Source organism: Bufo gargarizans, unplaced genomic scaffold (genome assembly GCF_014858855.1).
Source record: "Bufo gargarizans isolate SCDJY-AF-19 unplaced genomic scaffold, ASM1485885v1 original_scaffold_903_pilon, whole genome shotgun sequence".
In the NCBI taxonomy this organism is placed as follows: Eukaryota; Metazoa; Chordata; class Amphibia; order Anura; family Bufonidae; genus Bufo; species Bufo gargarizans.
Window position 1 is genome coordinate 67,055 of NW_025334750.1, and position 19,715 is coordinate 86,769.

The 19,715-nt window shown below is 50.6% G+C and overlaps 1 protein-coding gene across 1 annotated transcript in view; it reads right to left on the reverse strand.

Annotated features, from left to right (window-relative positions):
* Positions 1–19,715, reverse strand: part of LOC122924216 (myosin-IIIb-like) — a 64,955-nt gene that overhangs the window by 32,315 nt on the left and 12,925 nt on the right. The window contains exons 4-9 of the mRNA XM_044275136.1: positions 19,488–19,644; positions 12,724–12,823; positions 12,353–12,478; positions 8,857–8,965; positions 8,340–8,456; positions 8,153–8,253 (exon numbers count right to left, since the gene is read on the reverse strand). Of these exons, the coding sequence (XP_044131071.1) occupies positions 8,153–8,253; positions 8,340–8,456; positions 8,857–8,965; positions 12,353–12,478; positions 12,724–12,823; positions 19,488–19,644 (710 nt within the window). The remainder of the gene's footprint in view (positions 1–8,152; positions 8,254–8,339; positions 8,457–8,856; positions 8,966–12,352; positions 12,479–12,723; positions 12,824–19,487; positions 19,645–19,715) is intronic.

Below are 19,715 nucleotides of genomic sequence, written 5' to 3' on the forward strand. Positions count from 1 at the left end.
TACGCTGTGCTCTTCCTCCTAGACCTGTCATCTGCCTTCTACATTACACTGTTCTGGCAGCAACATTAAAGTCAGTTGTTTCATGGATTTTGAGGTTTTCTGACATAAAATGAGGCTCTATGTGACTGTAATGATGACAGATGGAAGAGATTCTAATATTAGAGGATGAACTGTACAACTGAAAGGAGGCTTTAGGGCCCTGCTGTGTTATCTCTAGCCTGGATACAAGATGAGATATGACATCTAGCCTCCATATGAGATAAGATATGACCTCTAGCCTCCATAAGAGATGATATATGGCCTCCAGCCTGGATACAAGTTAGGGATATAGTTGGGAATGGAGACATAGAGGTTCTGCATGGTATCCTGTGGCACATTTTCCCACAGATGTCAAGTCTAGGCCTGTAGATCCTGCACACTCAAATTGTCAGCGTCTCAGCTGGTTCCATAAAAGTTGGATTGGTGATAAATCTGGTGACCAGGTAGCCAAGGAAATGTTGTAATTTGGAGGAGACATTCCTGGGAAAGCCTTGCTGTATGTGGGTGAGCATTATCCTGCTGATGAGTGGAAGCCCTGCCATTAGAGGACCACATTGTGGTGGCAGGATGTCCTGCACATATCACTGAGCTGTTAGTGTCCTCGTATCAGGGCAGTGTGTCACACAGTAAAGGCAGGATTGAAGTGCTCACCACGAGGCCTCCATAGTCCAAACCTGGGTTCATCACTTACGACAATATGGTTCCAGTCCAGGTTTCTTGTTCATGACACCACTGAAGATGAAGGTGATAGTGGCCGGGTGTTAGTAGCAAGTAAAGGGTGCTGAGACACCAAATGTTATGCACCTGGAAATGGTTCAGGCAGAAACAGGGGTGCCTGTATTTGAATGGTGGACAACAAAACGTTGGCAGCTGCTCTTGCTTGCTGGCAAATTAAACAATTCTCTCTACTAGTGTCTGTCTGGGAGATCCGGAGCCTGTTCCCCTGTACGTGTCCTCATGTAACCACTGCTCCCAACATCTTCTAACTACTCGGCCTAGATGGAAAGATTACCATTTTGCTTCTCTGTCCAGTGATACACCTCCTCTTAACATCTGACAACTGGAAAAAATGTCTTCATGTGCATCATAGAGGCATGTCTAGCAGTCAATGATCTCTCACCAAGAGGTACACTGCCCCGAAATAGCCTCTGAGAGTTGTTGCATAGAGCAGCAGAGGAGGCACGTTTACACCCTCTTGTGGCAATACGCAGTATCTAATCAGACCTTGCCTGCAATCATTTACATAACTGCAGGAGTGCAGTAGCACACCATCATATCTATCTGGGTGGCGGTAATGTTTGTCAATGAGAGTACAATTTGTGGCTGGTGAGGACGGTAGAGGCAGATCTGCATGTGCCGATGGCTTTCACCAATTCATGGGCTTGTAAATTTAGGAGGAGACTGATAGGGTTGTGAAAGGCCCATCACCTCCTTCATTTCTTCCTAGGTCTTCAATGTCCCCTAATCGACTACAACTTCCCACAGAATGAGCGGAGGTTAAGGGCCATTGGCGCAGAGAAGCGGGATGGCTCCTGGAGTACCAACTGTGCCCTGCACTACACCTGATACCTGCAGAGCATTTGCTTCATGTTCAGATTCTAGAGAAGTGATGGCGAACCTATGGCACAGGCAGTCAAAGCCCTCTGTGTGGGCACCGCACCCCGGAAAAAGTCTATGGTGGAGCAAAGTGCCTTAGACATTTCCTGCCATTCATCAGCGCAGGCGCACTATGAACGGCGCAGGCAGCGCACTGAATGTAGGCTATTACAGCTAAATGATAACGTACATGGAAGATATATTATATTGTATTCAGGTTACATTGCCGTGTTGGCACTTCACGATAAATAAGTGGCTGTTTGGCTGCAGTTTGGGCGCTCGGTCTCACTGTTCTAGAGGATACCCCAGGCTTAACCTTACGCCATATGAAGGTCCAAACAATTTTTCTCACAGTTGGGAAAAATTATAGGTAAGAATAAAATGTGGAAGTGTTTGTACAGCATAAAGACGATTAGGGAGAGTGACGGTTTTCTCAGTACGCTCCCTCCAACCGTAACGAGAAGGAGACATTCCAGAAATGTTCAGTCCTGTCAGCGAAATACTGAACAATCCCTTTACAGGTCACAGGAGTATCTGCGCTCAAGTTTATACCCAATGTGGGGTTTGTGGTCCAGATGTAAAGGGGCGACAGCACTAACGGAAATTACTTAGTTTATTTTAAAGCTCAAGATTTTCCCAAACGTTCCCATCAGATTAGAAATGTCGGAGAAGGCATCAGATTAGCAGGTCTTATGAACGTGCAGCGGTTTTATGCTGTGTCCCCAAGTGTAAATCCTAGATATCATGCGTCCATCGGTAGGGCGGTCAGGAGAGGAGAGCAGGAGGGGGTCCCATTATTTCCTGAAGCTCCAGTCTGCTCCACCAAATGGCTTCAGAGCATCTGTGCAGAGAAGGACCAACGCAGCAGATCTCGTCAAGGTGTATGAAGAGGCGTAGAGCTCTGCCTCCTCTCTCCCCGACATGTGGGTGCAGCTACAATCAGTGTGGAGGGCAGCAGTATTATTAAAGGAATATATTCTCAGGGCCAGTTCACATGATCGATTTAGAAAAACACAAGTCTTTTCAGCACGAAAAAAAGGTTTCATGCCGTTTTTGACGCCTCCTTCTTTAACCGATGGGTTCAATACAAAGCTGAATTTTCAGCTGGAGGTTTTTGAAACAGATCTGCACCAAAAACCACCTGGACTTACATGGAGCTGTTTTTTCTGCTTCTCATTCATTTGAATAGGAGATCCAGTGCCGATTCTGCCCCAGGACACGGATGTGCTGCTTCCCACTGACATTTATGTTTTAAGGCATTTTTTGGAGCCGATTTTTAGGCAGAAACCTCTAAAATTGTTAAAAAACTCTGAGGTATTATATAATAAAGCGATGGGGCTTTAGGTGTCACAAGAAGGACATTTCCCTCCTGACGATGATGCAGATATGAGCACATAACCTTTGGTCAGGAAGTGGTTTTTGCGGCCATTACATGCTCCCAGGAGCGGGGGCGGTCAGAGGTCTCTGAAGGTGTTCTAAGGGAGATGTGATCTGATCTCAGAAGAAACCTGTGTCCGACCCCGTGTGGTAGGGGCGTCCAACCCTCTATAAAAAGTAGTCATCAGGGAATATGATGGAGAAGACTATAAAAGTCACAAACTGCCCACAGTGACAATCTCATGGAGTGTCCCCAAGTATTTGGCTCTCATATCTGCTCGATCTTCATTCTTGTATGTGCAGAGATGTATTCTAACATTCTAAACATGTGGTCAGACCTGTCAGCTCGCATTGTTGAGGGGGGTGCGGGGAAGTGGAGGAAACAGCCCTCAGAAGCACGGAAGACGGAGGTAAGTAAAAACATCTCCCATTAATGGGCTCGGGGATGTGAGGACAAGTGTCGCGAGAGGCCCTGTATACCACACCAGTTCCATAAATCATCCAAGCGTTGGGTGGTCCTGTAGACATCAGTACACAGTAATACCACTGCACATAATAAAAGAGCGGGTCTCCCTTCTTACATGTCAGAAGAGGAGGTCTTCAAAGCCTACGAGGGGCCACGAGAGTCCGGCTATTCACACAGAATCCCACCAATCAATCGGGTCCTTCAGAGTTTTCTCAGGAGTCCATTTTCCTGCTATCTTCTTAGTTCATTGTGACTTAGGGTGCGAGAAATGGTAAGAAAGGAAGCTCCACAATATCTTGAAATGTTGCCCAGTTTAGGGCACCCAAAAACTCAGGGGCATCACAGACACTGGAAAGATGAATATCTTAGCATATGTGATTTTTCACTCCTTCCCAAATTATTTCTGGCTCATCTCGCCCCCTTGCAGAGAGGTCTGTCAGCAGCTCTCACCATGCTAGTCTGCTGACAGCACTAGATAGGAAATGAGAAGAGAACAAACTTGGGTTTTCTAGAATGTTTCTCATCAGGAGCAGTGAGAATATGAAGATTTATTCTGACAAAATCTGTTCTCATACCCTGGAGGCGGAGTTTCACTCTGGAATGCTCTCTGCATTCAGCTGCTCATAGCTCCTCCCCTCTGCTCTGAGTGACAGCTGTAGTATCCAACCAGGAGACTCCTATAACTGACACCTGACTTCTGAATAATTTCACTGAGCAAGTTTGCCAAAAAGGCGTCTCGAGGAGGACATGGATACTGGCTCCTTGGAGCATTGACTGGGTTCAATCACTTCTTTAGTTGCAGCCTTCAATCCTGTTTTAACATATTTCTCCATATTGCTTTGATTTTGGAGCACTTCATAACATGCAGGGGCCAGCCTTAGGAAAGCACACCCTGTGGTTAAACTGCTCTACCCATAAACAAAGAGACGCTGGTGTAGACTGACATTACATCACCCTGGGTCGTACCCACTTGTAGACTCTTATCGGTCTTATCAGTAATTACTTTTTTCACAAAACCTCCATGACGGCACCTTAGACCAGGGATGCTGAACCTGCGGCCCTCCAGCTGTTGCAAAACTACAACTATCAGCATGCCCTAATAGCTGTAGGCTGTCCAGGCATGCTAGAAGTTGTAATAGCTGGAGGGCCGCAAGTTGGGCTTCACTGCATTAAACCATAAGATGATCCTTGGCCCACCAGGCAGAAAGACAAGAATCTGAAAAGGACCCTCCTTCACCTTCTCCTCATTGTCAGGAGATACAGATTTTTTAAGTTACGGCAGGGACATATGCGGTGCCATCGTGGAGGTTTTGTGAAAAAGGAATTATCTGTAAGACTAATTAGTTTTTTGCCCTTCAGACTCCATGAAAGCACCTTAGAGCATGAGATCTGCCGGATCAATAGTCTAGGGTGGGACTACCACCTGTAAAACCTTTACCCAAAGGATAGATCATATTGTCGGTCAATTTCTACTCTAATCCTTCACGAATATATGAGGGCTGACCCATGTTACAGCCTCAGAAATCTGTTCAATGGAGGCGGAGGCTCTCTCCACCCAGGAGGTTGATATCGACCAAGTTGAATGTGCCTTAAGAATCTTAGGCACCTCCTTCACCAATGTCTCATAGGCCTCACATATTGCTAATTTTGCCCATCTAGCAATGGATGATTTTGAAGCTTTCATGCTTCTCCTATTCCTCTGGAACTGAACAAAAAGGGAATTTGACTTTCTCCAGGATTCTGTGGCTTTTAAATATTGTAGAATATATCTTCTAACATCCAACTTCTAGAAAACCTTTCCAGCTTCAGCCTTTGGTCTTTCACAGAAGGAAGCACAACTTTCTAAAATCTGTGATAATCCAACACTACCTTAGGGAGGAATGAAAGGTCTCTAAGATAATCCTATCCTCCCCATCAGGAAGAGAGGTTTTACTGAAAACGCTGGAATCTCACCAACTCTTCTGGCTGAGGTTATAGACACTATTTGGATCAATAGAAAAGTAGTTAACCAGTTTTGCGTTTCTGCGACAAGCAAACAAATCCATTTGTGGAAGCCCCACCTCTGGACTATTCAAGTATCTCCTTACTTGAGGCGCCATTCCCCTGGATTTAACCTCTTGCAGCTTTCTACAATTCCACATTTTCCATCCCATTTAGATACATAACTGTGGATAAGGAAATTATGTTTTGTTCTGCCCAGTAGTACTCTGCGCCGGGCATCCTCCTGATTTCTATGTGCCACTACCATCATGTTGTACCTTAGAATTCTTGATTTTGGCGAGAATGACCTCCTTCCAGACTGCTTTCAACTCCTTGTGATCTGAAGACATTCTCCTGTCTGCCTGGTCCCAGGACCCTTCAGATGTCATCTGCTGTAGGTGAGCCCCCCACCTGCAAAGATTGGCGTCTGTGGTTCTGATCCAGCAGTTGTGATTTACCCAAAGAATCCCTCATTCTAAATTCCTCATCGACTCCCACCATCGTAGAGTCATTTACCTTTTGTAGAATCGCCAAATGTTCTCTCTAGCGGATCCATTCTCTTGGTCCACTGCCGCCTCTGTAGGGCGAGAGAATGAAATTGTGCCCACCTGACTGCTGGTAGGCAGGCTGTGAAGGATGCCAGTCCTGCCACTGCTTGACGTATTGAGCAAGACTTCTGCTTTCTGAAAATTTCATCTGTACATTTCTTATCACGCTCACCATCAGAGAGACACAGAGGGAATAGACACGAGTCACAGTGCTCCATACCGCTCCATACCCTCCAGGCAGCACCGATGCCAGGCTCTGCTCTCTCCTCCTTACACCTTAACCCATGCACCATATTCTGGTCAATCAGTATGTCACCAGGTTCCACCCGTGCATCAGGGAACTGCCGTGCCGCTTACTAAGGACTCCCCTCATGACGTCGCCAGTAAACACTGGAGGGACTCCGAGTTTCTGCGGTTTTACCAGCCGACCCCCCCATACTGGAGCACCAAATATAAAAGGGTCTGGAGCATTGCAGCAGGCATTAGTATGGGAACAAGCTGATTTTGTCAAAGGTAGGCCCCCCTGTCCGAACCCGCGTCCATGTTGTTGCTTCTCTCCACATGAAGATACTGAGAAGATGGAAGCGGGCACTTTTAAGCTTCCTGTCCCTGCCTGATGAAAGGAGGATTATCTCGTGGTCTAAGGTGCCAACATCAGAGGTGAAGAGAAAAAACAGCAATCATCCATCTATAATGGGACAGCCAGACATAGTGGAGTATGGTCCTTAACCATGTCTGGAAGGTCCCACAGAGAAGAGTGGATGCATTATACGGGGCCTTGCAGGGTACAGGGCGCCAATTCTCAGGGTCAGAAGGGGACCCCGCAGAGAGACACCCACCCATCTTCTAGTTGCCCCTTCTCCTGTATATAGGTGATTGAAATAACCAGAATACCACTATAAACTGTATAATACATGAGGCAGTTGATGAACGTATTGTGGCAGAAATACAGATCTGATAGCAATCCTGAAAAATTAAGGCAGATCTCCGTTAGAGAAAAATGTAGTTTTGCTGAAATTTCGAATTTAGCAAGCAGAGTTCAACTTCTTCAATTTGAAGCACATAGCTAGTTCCTTATTGTCCTGAGAACCACTCTTACACAAGATTGTCTTCTACATTACCCAATGCTCATCCTTCTAGAGCTGTCCTCTGCCTTCTACATTACTTCTGTGTTCCTCCTCCTAGACCTGTCCTCTGCCTTCTACATTATTCTGTCTTCCTCCACCTTGTAGACCTGTCTTCTACATTACTGTCCTCCACCTTCTAGACACATCCACTGCCTTATACATTACTATGTGCTCCTCCTAGACCTGTCATCTGACTTCTACATTACTCTGTTCTCCTCCTCCTAGACCTTTCCTCAGTCTTCTACCCTACTCTGTACTCCTCCTACTTCTAGACCTGTCTTCCTCCTCCGAAACATGTCCTCTGCCTTCTAGACTTGTCCTATCCCTTCTACATTACCCTGTGCTCCTTCTACTAGACCTTTCCTCCTCCTTCTAGACCTGTCATCTGCCTTCTACATTACCCTGTCCTCCTCCTTCTAGACTTGTCCTCTCCCTTCTATATTACTCTGGGCTTCTCCTACTAGACCTGTCCTCTGCATTCTACATTACCCAGTGCCCCTTCCACTAGACTTGTCCTCTGCCTTCTACATTACTCTGTGCTCCTCCTCCTAGACTTGTCCTCTGCCTTCTACATTACGCTGTGCTCCTCCTCCTAGACTTGTCCTCTGCCTTCTACATTACTCTGTGCTCCTCCTCCTAGACTTGTCCTCTGCCTTCTACATTACTCTGTGCTCCTCCTCCTAGACTTGTCCTCTGCCTTCTACATTACTCTGTTCTCCTCCTCCTAGACTTGTCCTCTGCCTTCTACATTACTCTGTGCTCCTCCTCCTAGACTTGTCCTCTGCCTTCTACATTACTCTGTGCTCCTCCTCCTAGACTTGTCCTCTGCCTTCTTCATTACTCTGTCTTCCTCCTCCTAGACCTGTCCTCTGTCTTCTTCGTTAACATAATAGATGATCAGAAGTTATATGTGGGGAACTTGTAACACATGATCACATGTTGGTTGGACAGTTCATGTAACATACCACTATGAGTGGACATGTGACTGTAGAGGACATATTGTGTGAAGTGTCACTTACGTGGTTGAAGAAGTTCTGCAGCTGCTCATTTGCCAGGTTTATACATAACTGCTCAAAACGATTTATAGCAAAGTTCTCAAAGCCAAAGATATCGAGAATCCCTGAGTGATGGAAGAAGACGATGACCATAAGTACGGAGGACAACGCCCATCATCATCATCATCATCAGCAGTGGGCACAGACTCACCGATCTCCAGCATCTGTGACCCTGCGACCGCGTCTTCAGCAAGAAGATCGTTCACCTTCTTAACGATCCAACCAAAAAGACGAGAGTAAACCACCCGAGCGATGGAGTCTCTGGCATCTACACACAGAGAAGACATGGATGGCCATCAGCAGCGGTCATACTGTACACATATGTAACATTAAACCATCTTCACTGTACACACCCAACATACTACACGTCTAAGAGAACATGTTAGCCTGTCAGTCAGTGACCACGAATGTCACAGGCTACACACGGAACACATGGGAGCCACAACCTCCTCCCCCAACTCCAGCACCTGACAGCACACAGATCCCCAGGAGTCATTCTCCTACACGCGACCACCATGATGAGGGTCAGGACACACTCACTCCCTGTATGGTCATATAGTCATAAATGTGCCGCTCTCTACTTCGACTGAGGGACACCCCTGTATCACCTCAGACCCCCAGATAAGGCAGCCGCACCAGTCATGTGAGCAGTCGGCCGCCCACCTCACCTTCTGCCTGCTGCTTGCTATGCAGTCTCCGGATAGCTTCACCGCGGGTCAGGGATGTCGTGCAAATCAGGCAGCTCAACAGGTCGTCCGGCTGCACCCCAAACTGACCCTGCAAAACCCCCCCAAAACTCAGCATGAGAAGAGCTTTAGAAAAGAACGAAACCTAGAGGGCGTCCAACAGGAGGGAACGAGGGAATACAGAGGGCGTCCAACAGGAGGGAACGAGGGAATACAGAGGGAGTCCAACAGGAGGGAACGAGGGAATACAGAGGGAGTCCAACAGGAGGGAACGAGGGAATACAGAGGGCGTCCAACAGGAGGGAATACAGAGGGCGTCCAACGGGAGGGATCGAGGGAATACAGAGGGCGTCCAACGGGAGGGAACGAGGGAATACAGAGGGCGTCCAACAGGAGGGAACGAGGGAATACAGAGGGCGTCCAACAGGAGGGAACGAGGGAATACAGAGGGCGTCCAACGGGAGGGAACGAGGGAATACAGAGGGCGTTCAACAGGAGGTAACGAGGGAATACAGAGGGCGTCCAACGGGAGGGAACGAGGGAATACAGAGGGCGTCCAACAGGAGGGAACGAGGGAATACAGAGGGCGTCCAACAGGAGGGAACGAGGGAATACAGAGGGCGTCCAACAGGAGGGAACGAGGGAATACAGAGGGCGTCCAACAGGAGGGAACGAGGGAATACAGAGGGCATCCAACAGGAAGGAACGAGGGAATACAGAGGGCGTCCAACAGGAGGGAAGGAGGGAATACAGTGGGCGTCCAACAGGAGGGAATACAGAGGGCGTCCAACAGGAGGGAACGAGGGAATACAGAGGGAGTCCAACAGGAGGGAACGAGGGAATACAGAGGGCGTCCAACAGGAGGGAACGAGGGAATACAGAGGGCGTCCAACAGGAGGGAACGAGGGAATACAGAGGGCGTCCAACAGGAGGGAACGAGGGAATACAGAGGGCGTCCAACAGGAGGGAACGAGGGAATACAGAGGGCGTCCAACAGGAGGGAACGAGGGAATACAGAGGGCGTCCAACAGGAGGGAACGAGGGAATACAGAGGGCGTCCAACAGGAGGGAACGAGGGAATACAGAGGGCGTCCAACAGGAGGGAACGAGGGAATACAGAGGGAGTCCAACAGGAGGGAACGAGGGAATACAGAGGGCGTCCAACAGGAGGGAACGAGGGAATACAGAGGGCGTCCAACAGGAGGGAACGAGGGAATACAGAGGGCGTCCAACAGGAGGGAACGAGGGAATACAGAGGGCGTCCAACAGGAGGGAAGGAGGGAATACAGAGGGCGTCCAACAGGAGGGAAGGAGGGAATACAGAGGGCGTCCAACAGGAGGGAAGGAGGGAATACAGAGGGCGTCCAACAGGAGGGAATACAGAGGGCGTCCAACAGGAGGGAACGAGGGAATACAGAGGGAGTCCAACAGGAGGGAACGAGGGAATACAGAGGGCGTCCAACAGGAGGGAACGAGGGAATACAGAGGGCGTCCAACAGGAGGGAACGAGGGAATACAGAGGGCGTCCAACAGGAGGGAACGAGGGAATACAGAGGGCGTCCAACAGGAGGGAACGAGGGAATACAGAGGGCGTCCAACAGGAGGGAACGAGGGAATACAGAGGGCGTCCAACAGGAGGGAACGAGGGAATACAGAGGGCGTCCAACAGGAGGGAGCGAGGGAATACAGAGGGCGTCCAACAGGAGGGAACGAGGGAATACAGAGGGCGTCCAACAGGAGGGAACGAGGGAATACAGAGGGCGTCCAACAGGAGGGAATACAGAGGGCGTCCAACAGGAGAGAACGAGGGAATACAGAGGGCGACCAACGGGAGGGAACGAGGGAATACAGAGGGCGACCAACGGGAGGGAACGAGGGAATACAGAGGGCGTCCAACGGGAGGGAATACAGAGGGCGTCCAACGGGAGGGAACGAGGGAATACAGAGGGCGTCCAACTGGAGGGAACGAGGGAATACAGAGGGCGTCCAACAGGAGGGAACGAGGGAATACAGAGGGCGTCCAACAGGAGGGAATACAGAGGGCGTCCAACAGGAGAGAACGAGGGAATACAGAGGGCGACCAACGGGAGGGAACGAGGGAATACAGAGGGCGACCAACGGGAGGGAACGAGGGAATACAGAGGGCGTCCAACGGGAGGGAATACAGAGGGCGTCCAACGGGAGGGAACGAGGGAATACAGAGGGCGTCCAACAGGAGGGAACGAGGGAATACAGAGGGCGTCCAACAGGAGGGAACGAGGGAATACAGAGGGCGTCCAACAGGAGGGAACGAGGGAATACAGAGGGCGTCCAACAGGAGAGAACGAGGGAATACAGAGGGCGACCAACGGGAGGGAACGAGGGAATACAGAGGGCGACCAACGGGAGGGAACGAGGGAATACAGAGGGCGTCCAACGGGAGGGAATACAGAGGGCGTCCAACGGGAGGGAACGAGGGAATACAGAGGGCGTCCAACGGGAGGGAACGAGGGAATACAGAGGGCGTCCAACGGGAGGGAACGAGGGAATACAGAGGGCGTCCAACGGGAGGGAACGAGGGAATACAGAGGGCGTCCAACGGGAGGGAACGAGGGAATACAGAGGGCGTCCAACAGGAGGGAACGAGGGAATACAGAGGGCGACCAACGGAGGGAACGAGGGAATACAGAGGGCGTCCAACAGGGGGGAACGAGGGAATACAGAGGGCGTCCAACAGGAGGGAACGAGGGAATACAGAGGGCGACCAACGGGAGGGAACGAGGGAATACAGAGGGCGACCAACGGGAGGGAACGAGGGAATACAGAGGGCGTCCAACAGGGGGGAACGAGGGAATACAGAGGGCGTCCAACAGGAGGGAACGAGGGAATACAGAGGGCGTCCAACAGGAGGGAACGAGGGAATACAGAGGGCGTCCAACAGGAGGGAACGAGGGAATACAGAGGGCGTCCAACAGGAGGGAATACAGAGGGCGTCCAACAGGAGGGAACGAGGGAATACAGAGGGCATGAAACAGGAGGGAACGAGGGACTACAGAGGGCGTCAAACGGGAGAGAACGAGGGACTACAGAGGGCGTCCAACAGGAGGGCGTCCGGCACGGGGGAGTGAGGGAATACAGAGGGCGTCCAGCACGGGGGAGTGAGGGAATACAGAGGGTGTCCGGCGGGAAAAACAAGGGAATACACAGGGGGTCCGGCAGGGGGAGTGAGGGAATACAAAGGGCGTCTGGCGGAAAACAGAGGGCATCCAGCAGGGGGAGGAATGAGAGGATGCAGGGCACATCCAGGGGTAAACAGGGGATGCACCGGGGGTCCTGTGGAGGTAAGGAGGTGATGCAGGGGGCATCAGACAGTGGGGAAGAAGTGGAGGCCGGCACTCATGTCCAGTTCAGCCCCCGGAGCTGTGTGCCTCCACTGATGGGGGGAGTCAAGGTGTAGTGGGGGACGCATGCGATGCACAGCCCACCACCCACTTCTCACCGCTGCAGCCTTCAGCCAGCCCATGGAGGCGCCATCCACCGTCACACCTCCTGCCTCCTCCGGCTCAAAGACGATGTTCCCCAGAGAAAGGACCCCGGAGAGGACGATCTTCAGATCCAGCTCCTCCTGCCAGAGAATTGGAAGTCACATGACCAGGGACATCATCCAGCGAGGGGTCTCCTCACTGTCTCTGACCCTAAGATAACACTTCCTGGCAGTGGTAGATATTCCTGGCTGTACTTAGAACATGGAAAGCTGGATCCTGATTGGCTGAGAAGCACCTGTGAGGTCACTATTCACACCAGTCTGTAGAGGGCGTTACACTAGTGGGTGAGGGGTGACCTCTGGACCCGACTGCTCCAGGCACTGACCTGATTCTGGAATCCAACCATGCGCAGGGCGTTACACAGCGTCTGGTAGCCTTCACTCCAGCGCAGGCGCTCCGTGTCCTCCCAACTACGGCCGATGTACCTGCGGGATACAGAGGACGGGACACAGGGACGCCCCACAGTCACATGACACGAAACACCACCAGTGACTACAATAATCAGAGGCAGGGGAAGCTCTGGATGTAACTGGAGTGTGACGAAACCAACCTCGCCACGGTGTTTTGGAGGGGGCTGGTTGCCAGCCTCTTGCCTCAGGATTATGGCCCATACTAACTGTAAAGAAGACAGGCCGGCCGCACAGCTTAAATCTGTCTTTGGAATTGTATTTTGTTATGTGAGGGTACCCAGATGGCTAGTTTAATTGTATTCGTGTGGTCTGAGTGCCACTCGCCTAATGATATGCACTCAGACTTGAGCTATCTGGGGATATGGTAAATGTCTGTGTTTGCTGTGGGGGTGTGCCATTGTGTGTTTAACTGGTGATGTCTGTCCTGTTGTCCCCACATGTGTATTGGCGATCTCCCTTTGTCCTGAGAGATAATTGGATTATCCCTCGGTTGTCTCTGGGACAGAGAGGAGGAAACCATGATGCATTGTGGGGATGTGTTGTATCTGTTCGGTGTGTCGCAGTCTCCATTCTGGTCCCCTGGGGGCGTGTCCACCAGATGGGGACCTGCATAAATACGGGCGGGTAGCCCTCAATAAAGTGTTCCTGTTTTATCCTTCATCATGCTGAGACTGGTGTTTGGATAACTGATCAAACTGGGGGATTGCTATACGCTGAAGATTTGCTATACTCCCCTGGCATAACTACTAGCTCTTGTAAGAGCTGTTCCTGCTCTCTGGCTGTAGGAGAGGTTCACCCACTGGAGCCTGGAGCCTTGTCGTAGGTCCAGCGTGGGTGGAGGACGGTGAGACCCCAACCAAGCTGCGGCGGTTCGTGGGGTCTGCAGGGCGTACGGTGTCAAGTGGAGTGCTTGGAGTCCTCGGAAAGCACTAGGAGCATTTATCGACGGAGGTACCCGGTCGGGGTGCTAGGAGATCCGTTACATGGAGCAGTAGACACAATGTAACTGCAGCCCTATATGTGACTGGAGCCGTAGACAGAATGTAAGTGCAGCTCTGGATTTCACTGGAGCAGTAGACACAATGTACCTGCAGCTCTGGATGTGACTGGAGCAGTAGACACAATGTAACTGCAGCTCTGGATGTGACTGGAGCAGCAGACACAATGTAACTGCAGACCTATATGTGACTGGAGCAGTAGACACAATGTACCTGCAGCTCTGGATGTGACGAGCAGTAGACACAATGTAAGTGCAGCTCTGGATGAGACGAGCAGTAGACACAATGTAACTGCAGCTCTGGATGTGACGAGCAGTAGAAACAATGTAACTGCAGCTCTGGATGTGACTGGAGCAGTAGACACAATGTAACTGCAGACCTATATGTGACTGGAGCCGTAGACAGAATGTAAGTGCAGCTCTGGATTTCACTGGAGCAGTAGACACAATGTACCTGCAGCTCTGGATGTGACTGGAGCAGTAGACACAATGTAACTGCAGCTCTGGATGTGACTGGAGCAGCAGACACAATGTAACTGCAGACCTATATGTGACTGGAGCAGTAGACACAATGTACCTGCAGCTCTGGATGTGACGAGCAGTAGACACAATGTAAGTGCAGCTCTGGATGAGACGAGCAGTAGACACAATGTAACTGCAGCTCTGGATGTGACGAGCAGTAGAAACAATGTAACTGCAGCTCTGGATGTGACTGGAGCAGTAGACACAATGTAACTGCAGACCTATATGTGACTGGAGCAGTAGACACAATGTACCTGCAGCTCTGGATGTGACGAGCAGTAGACACAATGTAACTGCAGCTCTGGATGTGACGAGCAGTAGACACAATGTAACTGCAGCTCTGGATGTGACTGGAGCAGCAGACACAATGTAACTGCAGACCTATATGTGACTGGAGCAGTAGACACAATGTAACTGCAGCTCTGGATGTGACTGGAGCAGTAGACACAATGTAACTGCAGACCTATATGTGACTGGAGCAGTAGACACAATGTACCTGCAGCTCTGGATGTGACGAGCAGTAGACACAATGTAACTGCAGCTCTGGATGTGACGAGCAGTAGACACAATGTAACTGCAGCTCTGGATGAGACGAGCAGTAGACACAATGTACCTGCAGCTCTGGATGTGACGAGCAGTAGACACAATGTAACTGCAGCTCTGGATGTGACAAGCAGTAGACAGAATGTAACTGCAGCTCTGGATGTGACGAGCAGTAGACACAATGTACCTGCAGCTCTGGATGTGACGAGCAGTAGACACAATGTAACTGCAGCTCTGGATGTGACTGGAGCAGTAGACACAATGTAACTGCAGCTCTGGATGTGACTGGAGCAGTAGACACAATGTAACTGCAGCTCTGGATGTGACTGGAGCAGTAGACACAATGTAACTGCGCTCTGGATGTGACGAGAAGTAGAAACAATGTAAGTATAGCTAAGGTCACACTGATAGAGGGCAATCAGATGTAGCAGAGCTGGAAGGTCACACTGTGATGGCGGGCAATCAGATGTAGCAGAGCTGGAAGGTCACACTGTGATGGTGGGCAATCAGATGTAGCAGAGCTGGAAGGTCACACTGTGATGGCGGGCAATCAGATGTAGCAGAGCTGGCAATAGACTGACGGCAGAGGGACCAGCCGACCAGATGATGTGCACAGACTCTGTCCTCACAGGGGGAGGGAAGGATACTGAAACGCAACACAAGCATGCTCAATCAGAAGGAACAGCTGGAGGTCACTGACAGTGTATGACCATCTCTAGACGTGTTGAGTGTGGAGAAGAGAGGTCTTCATCACCAGTACAGGGAGGGCTTCTCTCCAGTAACAGCAGGTACATTGTGAAATACCCGACCACTAGAGGCAGTAATGACAGGATCAATAACAGCAGAAGAGGCCTCAGCTGTGTGGAGGAGAGGGGTCCTCATCACCAGTACAGGGAGGGCTTCTCTCCAGTAACAGCAGGTACATTGTGAATTACCCGACCACTAGAGGCAGTAATGACAGGATCAATAACAGCAGAAGAGGCCTCAGTTGTGTGTGGAGGAGAGAGGTCCTGATCACCAGTATTGGGAGGGCTTCTCTCCAGTAACAGCAGGTACATTGTGAATTACCCGACCACTAGAGGCAGTAATGACAGGATCAATAACAGCAGAAGAGGCCTCAGTTGTGTGTGGAGGAGAGAGGTCCTCATCACCAGTACAGGGAGGGCTTCTCTCCAGTAACAGCAGGTACATTGTGAAATACCCGGCCACTAGAGGCAGTAATGACAGGATCAATAACAGCAGAAGAGGACTCAGCTGTGTGTGGAGGAGAGGGGTCCCCATCACCAGTACAGGGAGGGCTTCTCTCCAGTAACAGCAGGTACATTGTGAAATACCCGGCCACTAGAGGCAGTAATGACAGGATCAATAACAGCAGAAGAGGCCTCAGCTGTGTGTGGAGGAGAGGGGTCCTCATCACCAGTACAGGGAGGGCTTCTCTCCAGTAACAGCAGGTACATTGTGAAATACCCGGCCACTATAAGCAGTAATGACAGGATCAATAACAGCAGAAGAGGCCTCAGCTGTGTGTGGAGGAGAGAGGTCCTCATCACCAGTACAGGGAGGGCTTCTCTCCAGTAACAGCAGGAACATTGTGAAATACCCGACCACTAGAGGCAGTAATGACAGGATCAATAACAGCAGAAGAGGCCTCAGCCGTGTGTGGAGGAGAGGGGTCCTGATCACCTGCATTGGAAGGGCTTCTCTCCAGTAACAGCAGGTTCATTGTGAAATACCCGGCCACTAGAGGCAGTAATGACAGGATCAATAACAGCAGAGGAGGCCTCAGCTGTGTGTGGAGGAGAGGGGTCCCCATCACCAGTACAGGGAGGGCTTCTCTCCAGTAACATCAGGTACATTGTGAAATACCCGACCACTAGAGGCAGTAATGACAGGATCAATAACAGCAGAAGAGGCCTCAGCTGTGTGTGGAGGAGAGGGGTCCCCATCACCTTTATTGGGAGGGCTTCTCTCCAGTAACAGCAGGTACATTGTGAAATACCCGACTACTAGAGGCAGTAATGACAGGATTAGTAACAGCAGAGGCCTCAGCTGTGTGTGGAGGAGAGAGGTCCTAATCACCAGTACAGGGAGGGCTTCTCTCCAGTAACATCAGGTACATTGTGAAATACCCGACCACTAGAGGCAGTAATGACAGGATCAATAACAGCAGAAGAGGCCTCAGCTGTGTGTGGAGGAGAGAGGTCCTTATCACCAGTACAGGGAGGTCTTCTCTCCAGTAACAGCAGGTACATTGTGAAATACCCGACCACTAGAGGCAGTAATGACAGGATCAATAACAGCAGAAGAGGCCTCAGCTGTGTGTGGAGGAGAGAGGTCCTCATCACCAGTACAGGGAGGGTTTCTCTCCAGTAACAGCAGGTACATTGTGAAATACCCGACCACTAGAGGCAGTAATGACAGGATTAGTAACAGCAGAAGAGGCCTCAGCTGTGTGTGGAGGAGAGGGGTCCCCATCACCAGTACAGGGAGGGCTTCTCTCCAGTAACAGCAGGTACATTGTGAAATACCCGACCACTAGAGGCAGTAATGACAGGATCAATAACAGCAGAGGAGGCCTCAGCTGTGTGTGGAGGAGAGGGGTCCTCATCACCAGTACAGGGAGGGCTTCTCTCCAGTAACAGCAGGTACATTGTGAAATACCCGACCACTAGAGGCAGTAATGACAGGATTAGTAACAGCAGAGAAGGCCTCAGCTGTGTGTAGAGGAGAGAGGTCCTCATCACCAGTACAGGGAGGGCTTCTCTCCAGTAACAGCAGGTACATTGTGAAATACCCGGCCACTAGAGGCAGTAATGACAGGATCAATAACAGCAGAAGAGGCCTCAGCTGTGTGTGGAGGAGAGGGGTCCCCATCAACTTTATTGGGAGGGCTTCTCTCCAGTAACAGCAGGTACATTGTGAAATACCCGACTACTAGAGGCAGTAATGACAGGATCAATAACAGCAGAAGAGGCCTCAGCTGTGTGTGGAGTAGAGGGGTCCCCATCACCTTTATTGGGAGGGCTTCTCTCCAGTAACAGCAGGTACATTGTGAAATACCCGACCACTAGAGGCAGTAATGACAGGATCAATAACAGCAGAAGAGGCCTCAGCTGTGTGTGGAGGAGAGAGGTCCCCATCACCAGTACAGGGAGGGCTTCTCTCCAGTAACAGCAGTACATTGTGAAATACCGACCACTAGAGGCAGTAATGACAGGATCAATAACAGCAGAAGAGGCTCAGCTGTGTGTGGAGGAGAGAGGTCCTCATCACCTGCATTGGGAGGGCTTCTCTCCAGTAACAGCAGGTAAATTGTGAAATACCCGACCACTAGAGGCAGTAATGACAGGATTAGTAACAGCAGAAGAGGCCTCAGCTGTGTGTGGAGGAGAGAGGTCCCCATCACCAGTACAGGGAGGGCTTCTCTCCAGTAACAGCAGGTACATTGTGAAATACCCGACCACTAGAGGCAGTAATGACAGGATCAATAACAGCAGAAGAGGCCTCAGCTGTGTGTGGAGGAGAGAGGTCCCCATCACCAGTATTGGGAGGGCTTCTCTCCAGTAACAGCAGGTACATTGTGAAATACCCGACCACTAGAGGCAGTAATGACAGGATTAGTAACAGCAGAAGAGGCCTCAGCTGTGTGTGGAGGAGAGGGGTCCTCATCACCAGTATTGGGAGGGCTTCTCTCCAGTAACAGCAGGTACATTGTGAAATACCCGACCACTAGAGGCAGTAATGACAGGATCAATAACAGCAGAAGAGGCCTCAGCTGTGTGTAGAGGAGAGAGGTCCTCATCACCAGTACAGGGAGGGCTTCTCTCCAGTAACAGCAGGTACATTGTGAAATACCCGGCCACTAGAGGCAGTAATGACAGGATTAGTAACAGCAGAAGATGCTTCAGCTGTGTGTGGAGGAGAGGGGTCCTCATCACCAGTACAGGGGGGCTTCTCTCCAGTAACAGCAGGTACATTGTGAAATACCCGACCACTAGAGGCAGTAATGACAGGATTAGTAACAGCAGAAGAGGCCTCAGCTGTGTGTGGAGGAGAGGGGTCCTCATCACCAGTATTGGGAGGGCTTCTCTCCAGTAACAGCAGGTACATTGTGAAATACCCGGCCACTAGAGGCAGTAATGACAGGATTAGTAACAGCAGAAGATGCTTCAGCTGTGTGTGGAGGAGAGGGGTCCTCATCACCAGTACAGGGGGGGCTTCTCTCCAGTAACAGCAGGTACATTGTGAAATACCCGACCACTAGAGGCAGTAATGACAGGATCAATAACAGCAGAAGAGGCCTCAGCTGTGTATGGAGGAGAGGGGTCCTCATCACCAGTACAGGGAGGGCTTCTCTCCAGTAACAGCAGGTACATTGTGAAATACCCGACCACTAGAGGCAGTAATGATAGGATCAATAACTCTAAATCACCCAGAATCCAGCACCCCACAATGCCTCGCTCTTAACCCATACACGCGCCATCTGCTGAGGGTCCCAGATGAAGAGAAGAGAAGGACAAGCATTCCAGATCTTGACTTGCTCTATGGGTCACAGGTCTTCTTCAGCAGACAGGGTGTGGCCCTCATCCCCACATACCGCTGACGTGTGGCTCCTACCTGTACATGGAGGGCTGCAGGAGACCATACACTTCCTTCTCCTCCTCAGGACACCCAAACAGCAAGTAGTAGAAGACATGGAAGTTCCTCTCGCCCGGGTCCTGGTGAGACACCCGCGACTTCTCCAGAAGATACTCGTTAATCTTCGCTCCTCTCACTACAACAGAGAAAGAGGTGGAGTCAAGATATAGAGCGCAAATCAAACCCCGCCCCCCGCCGATACTGATG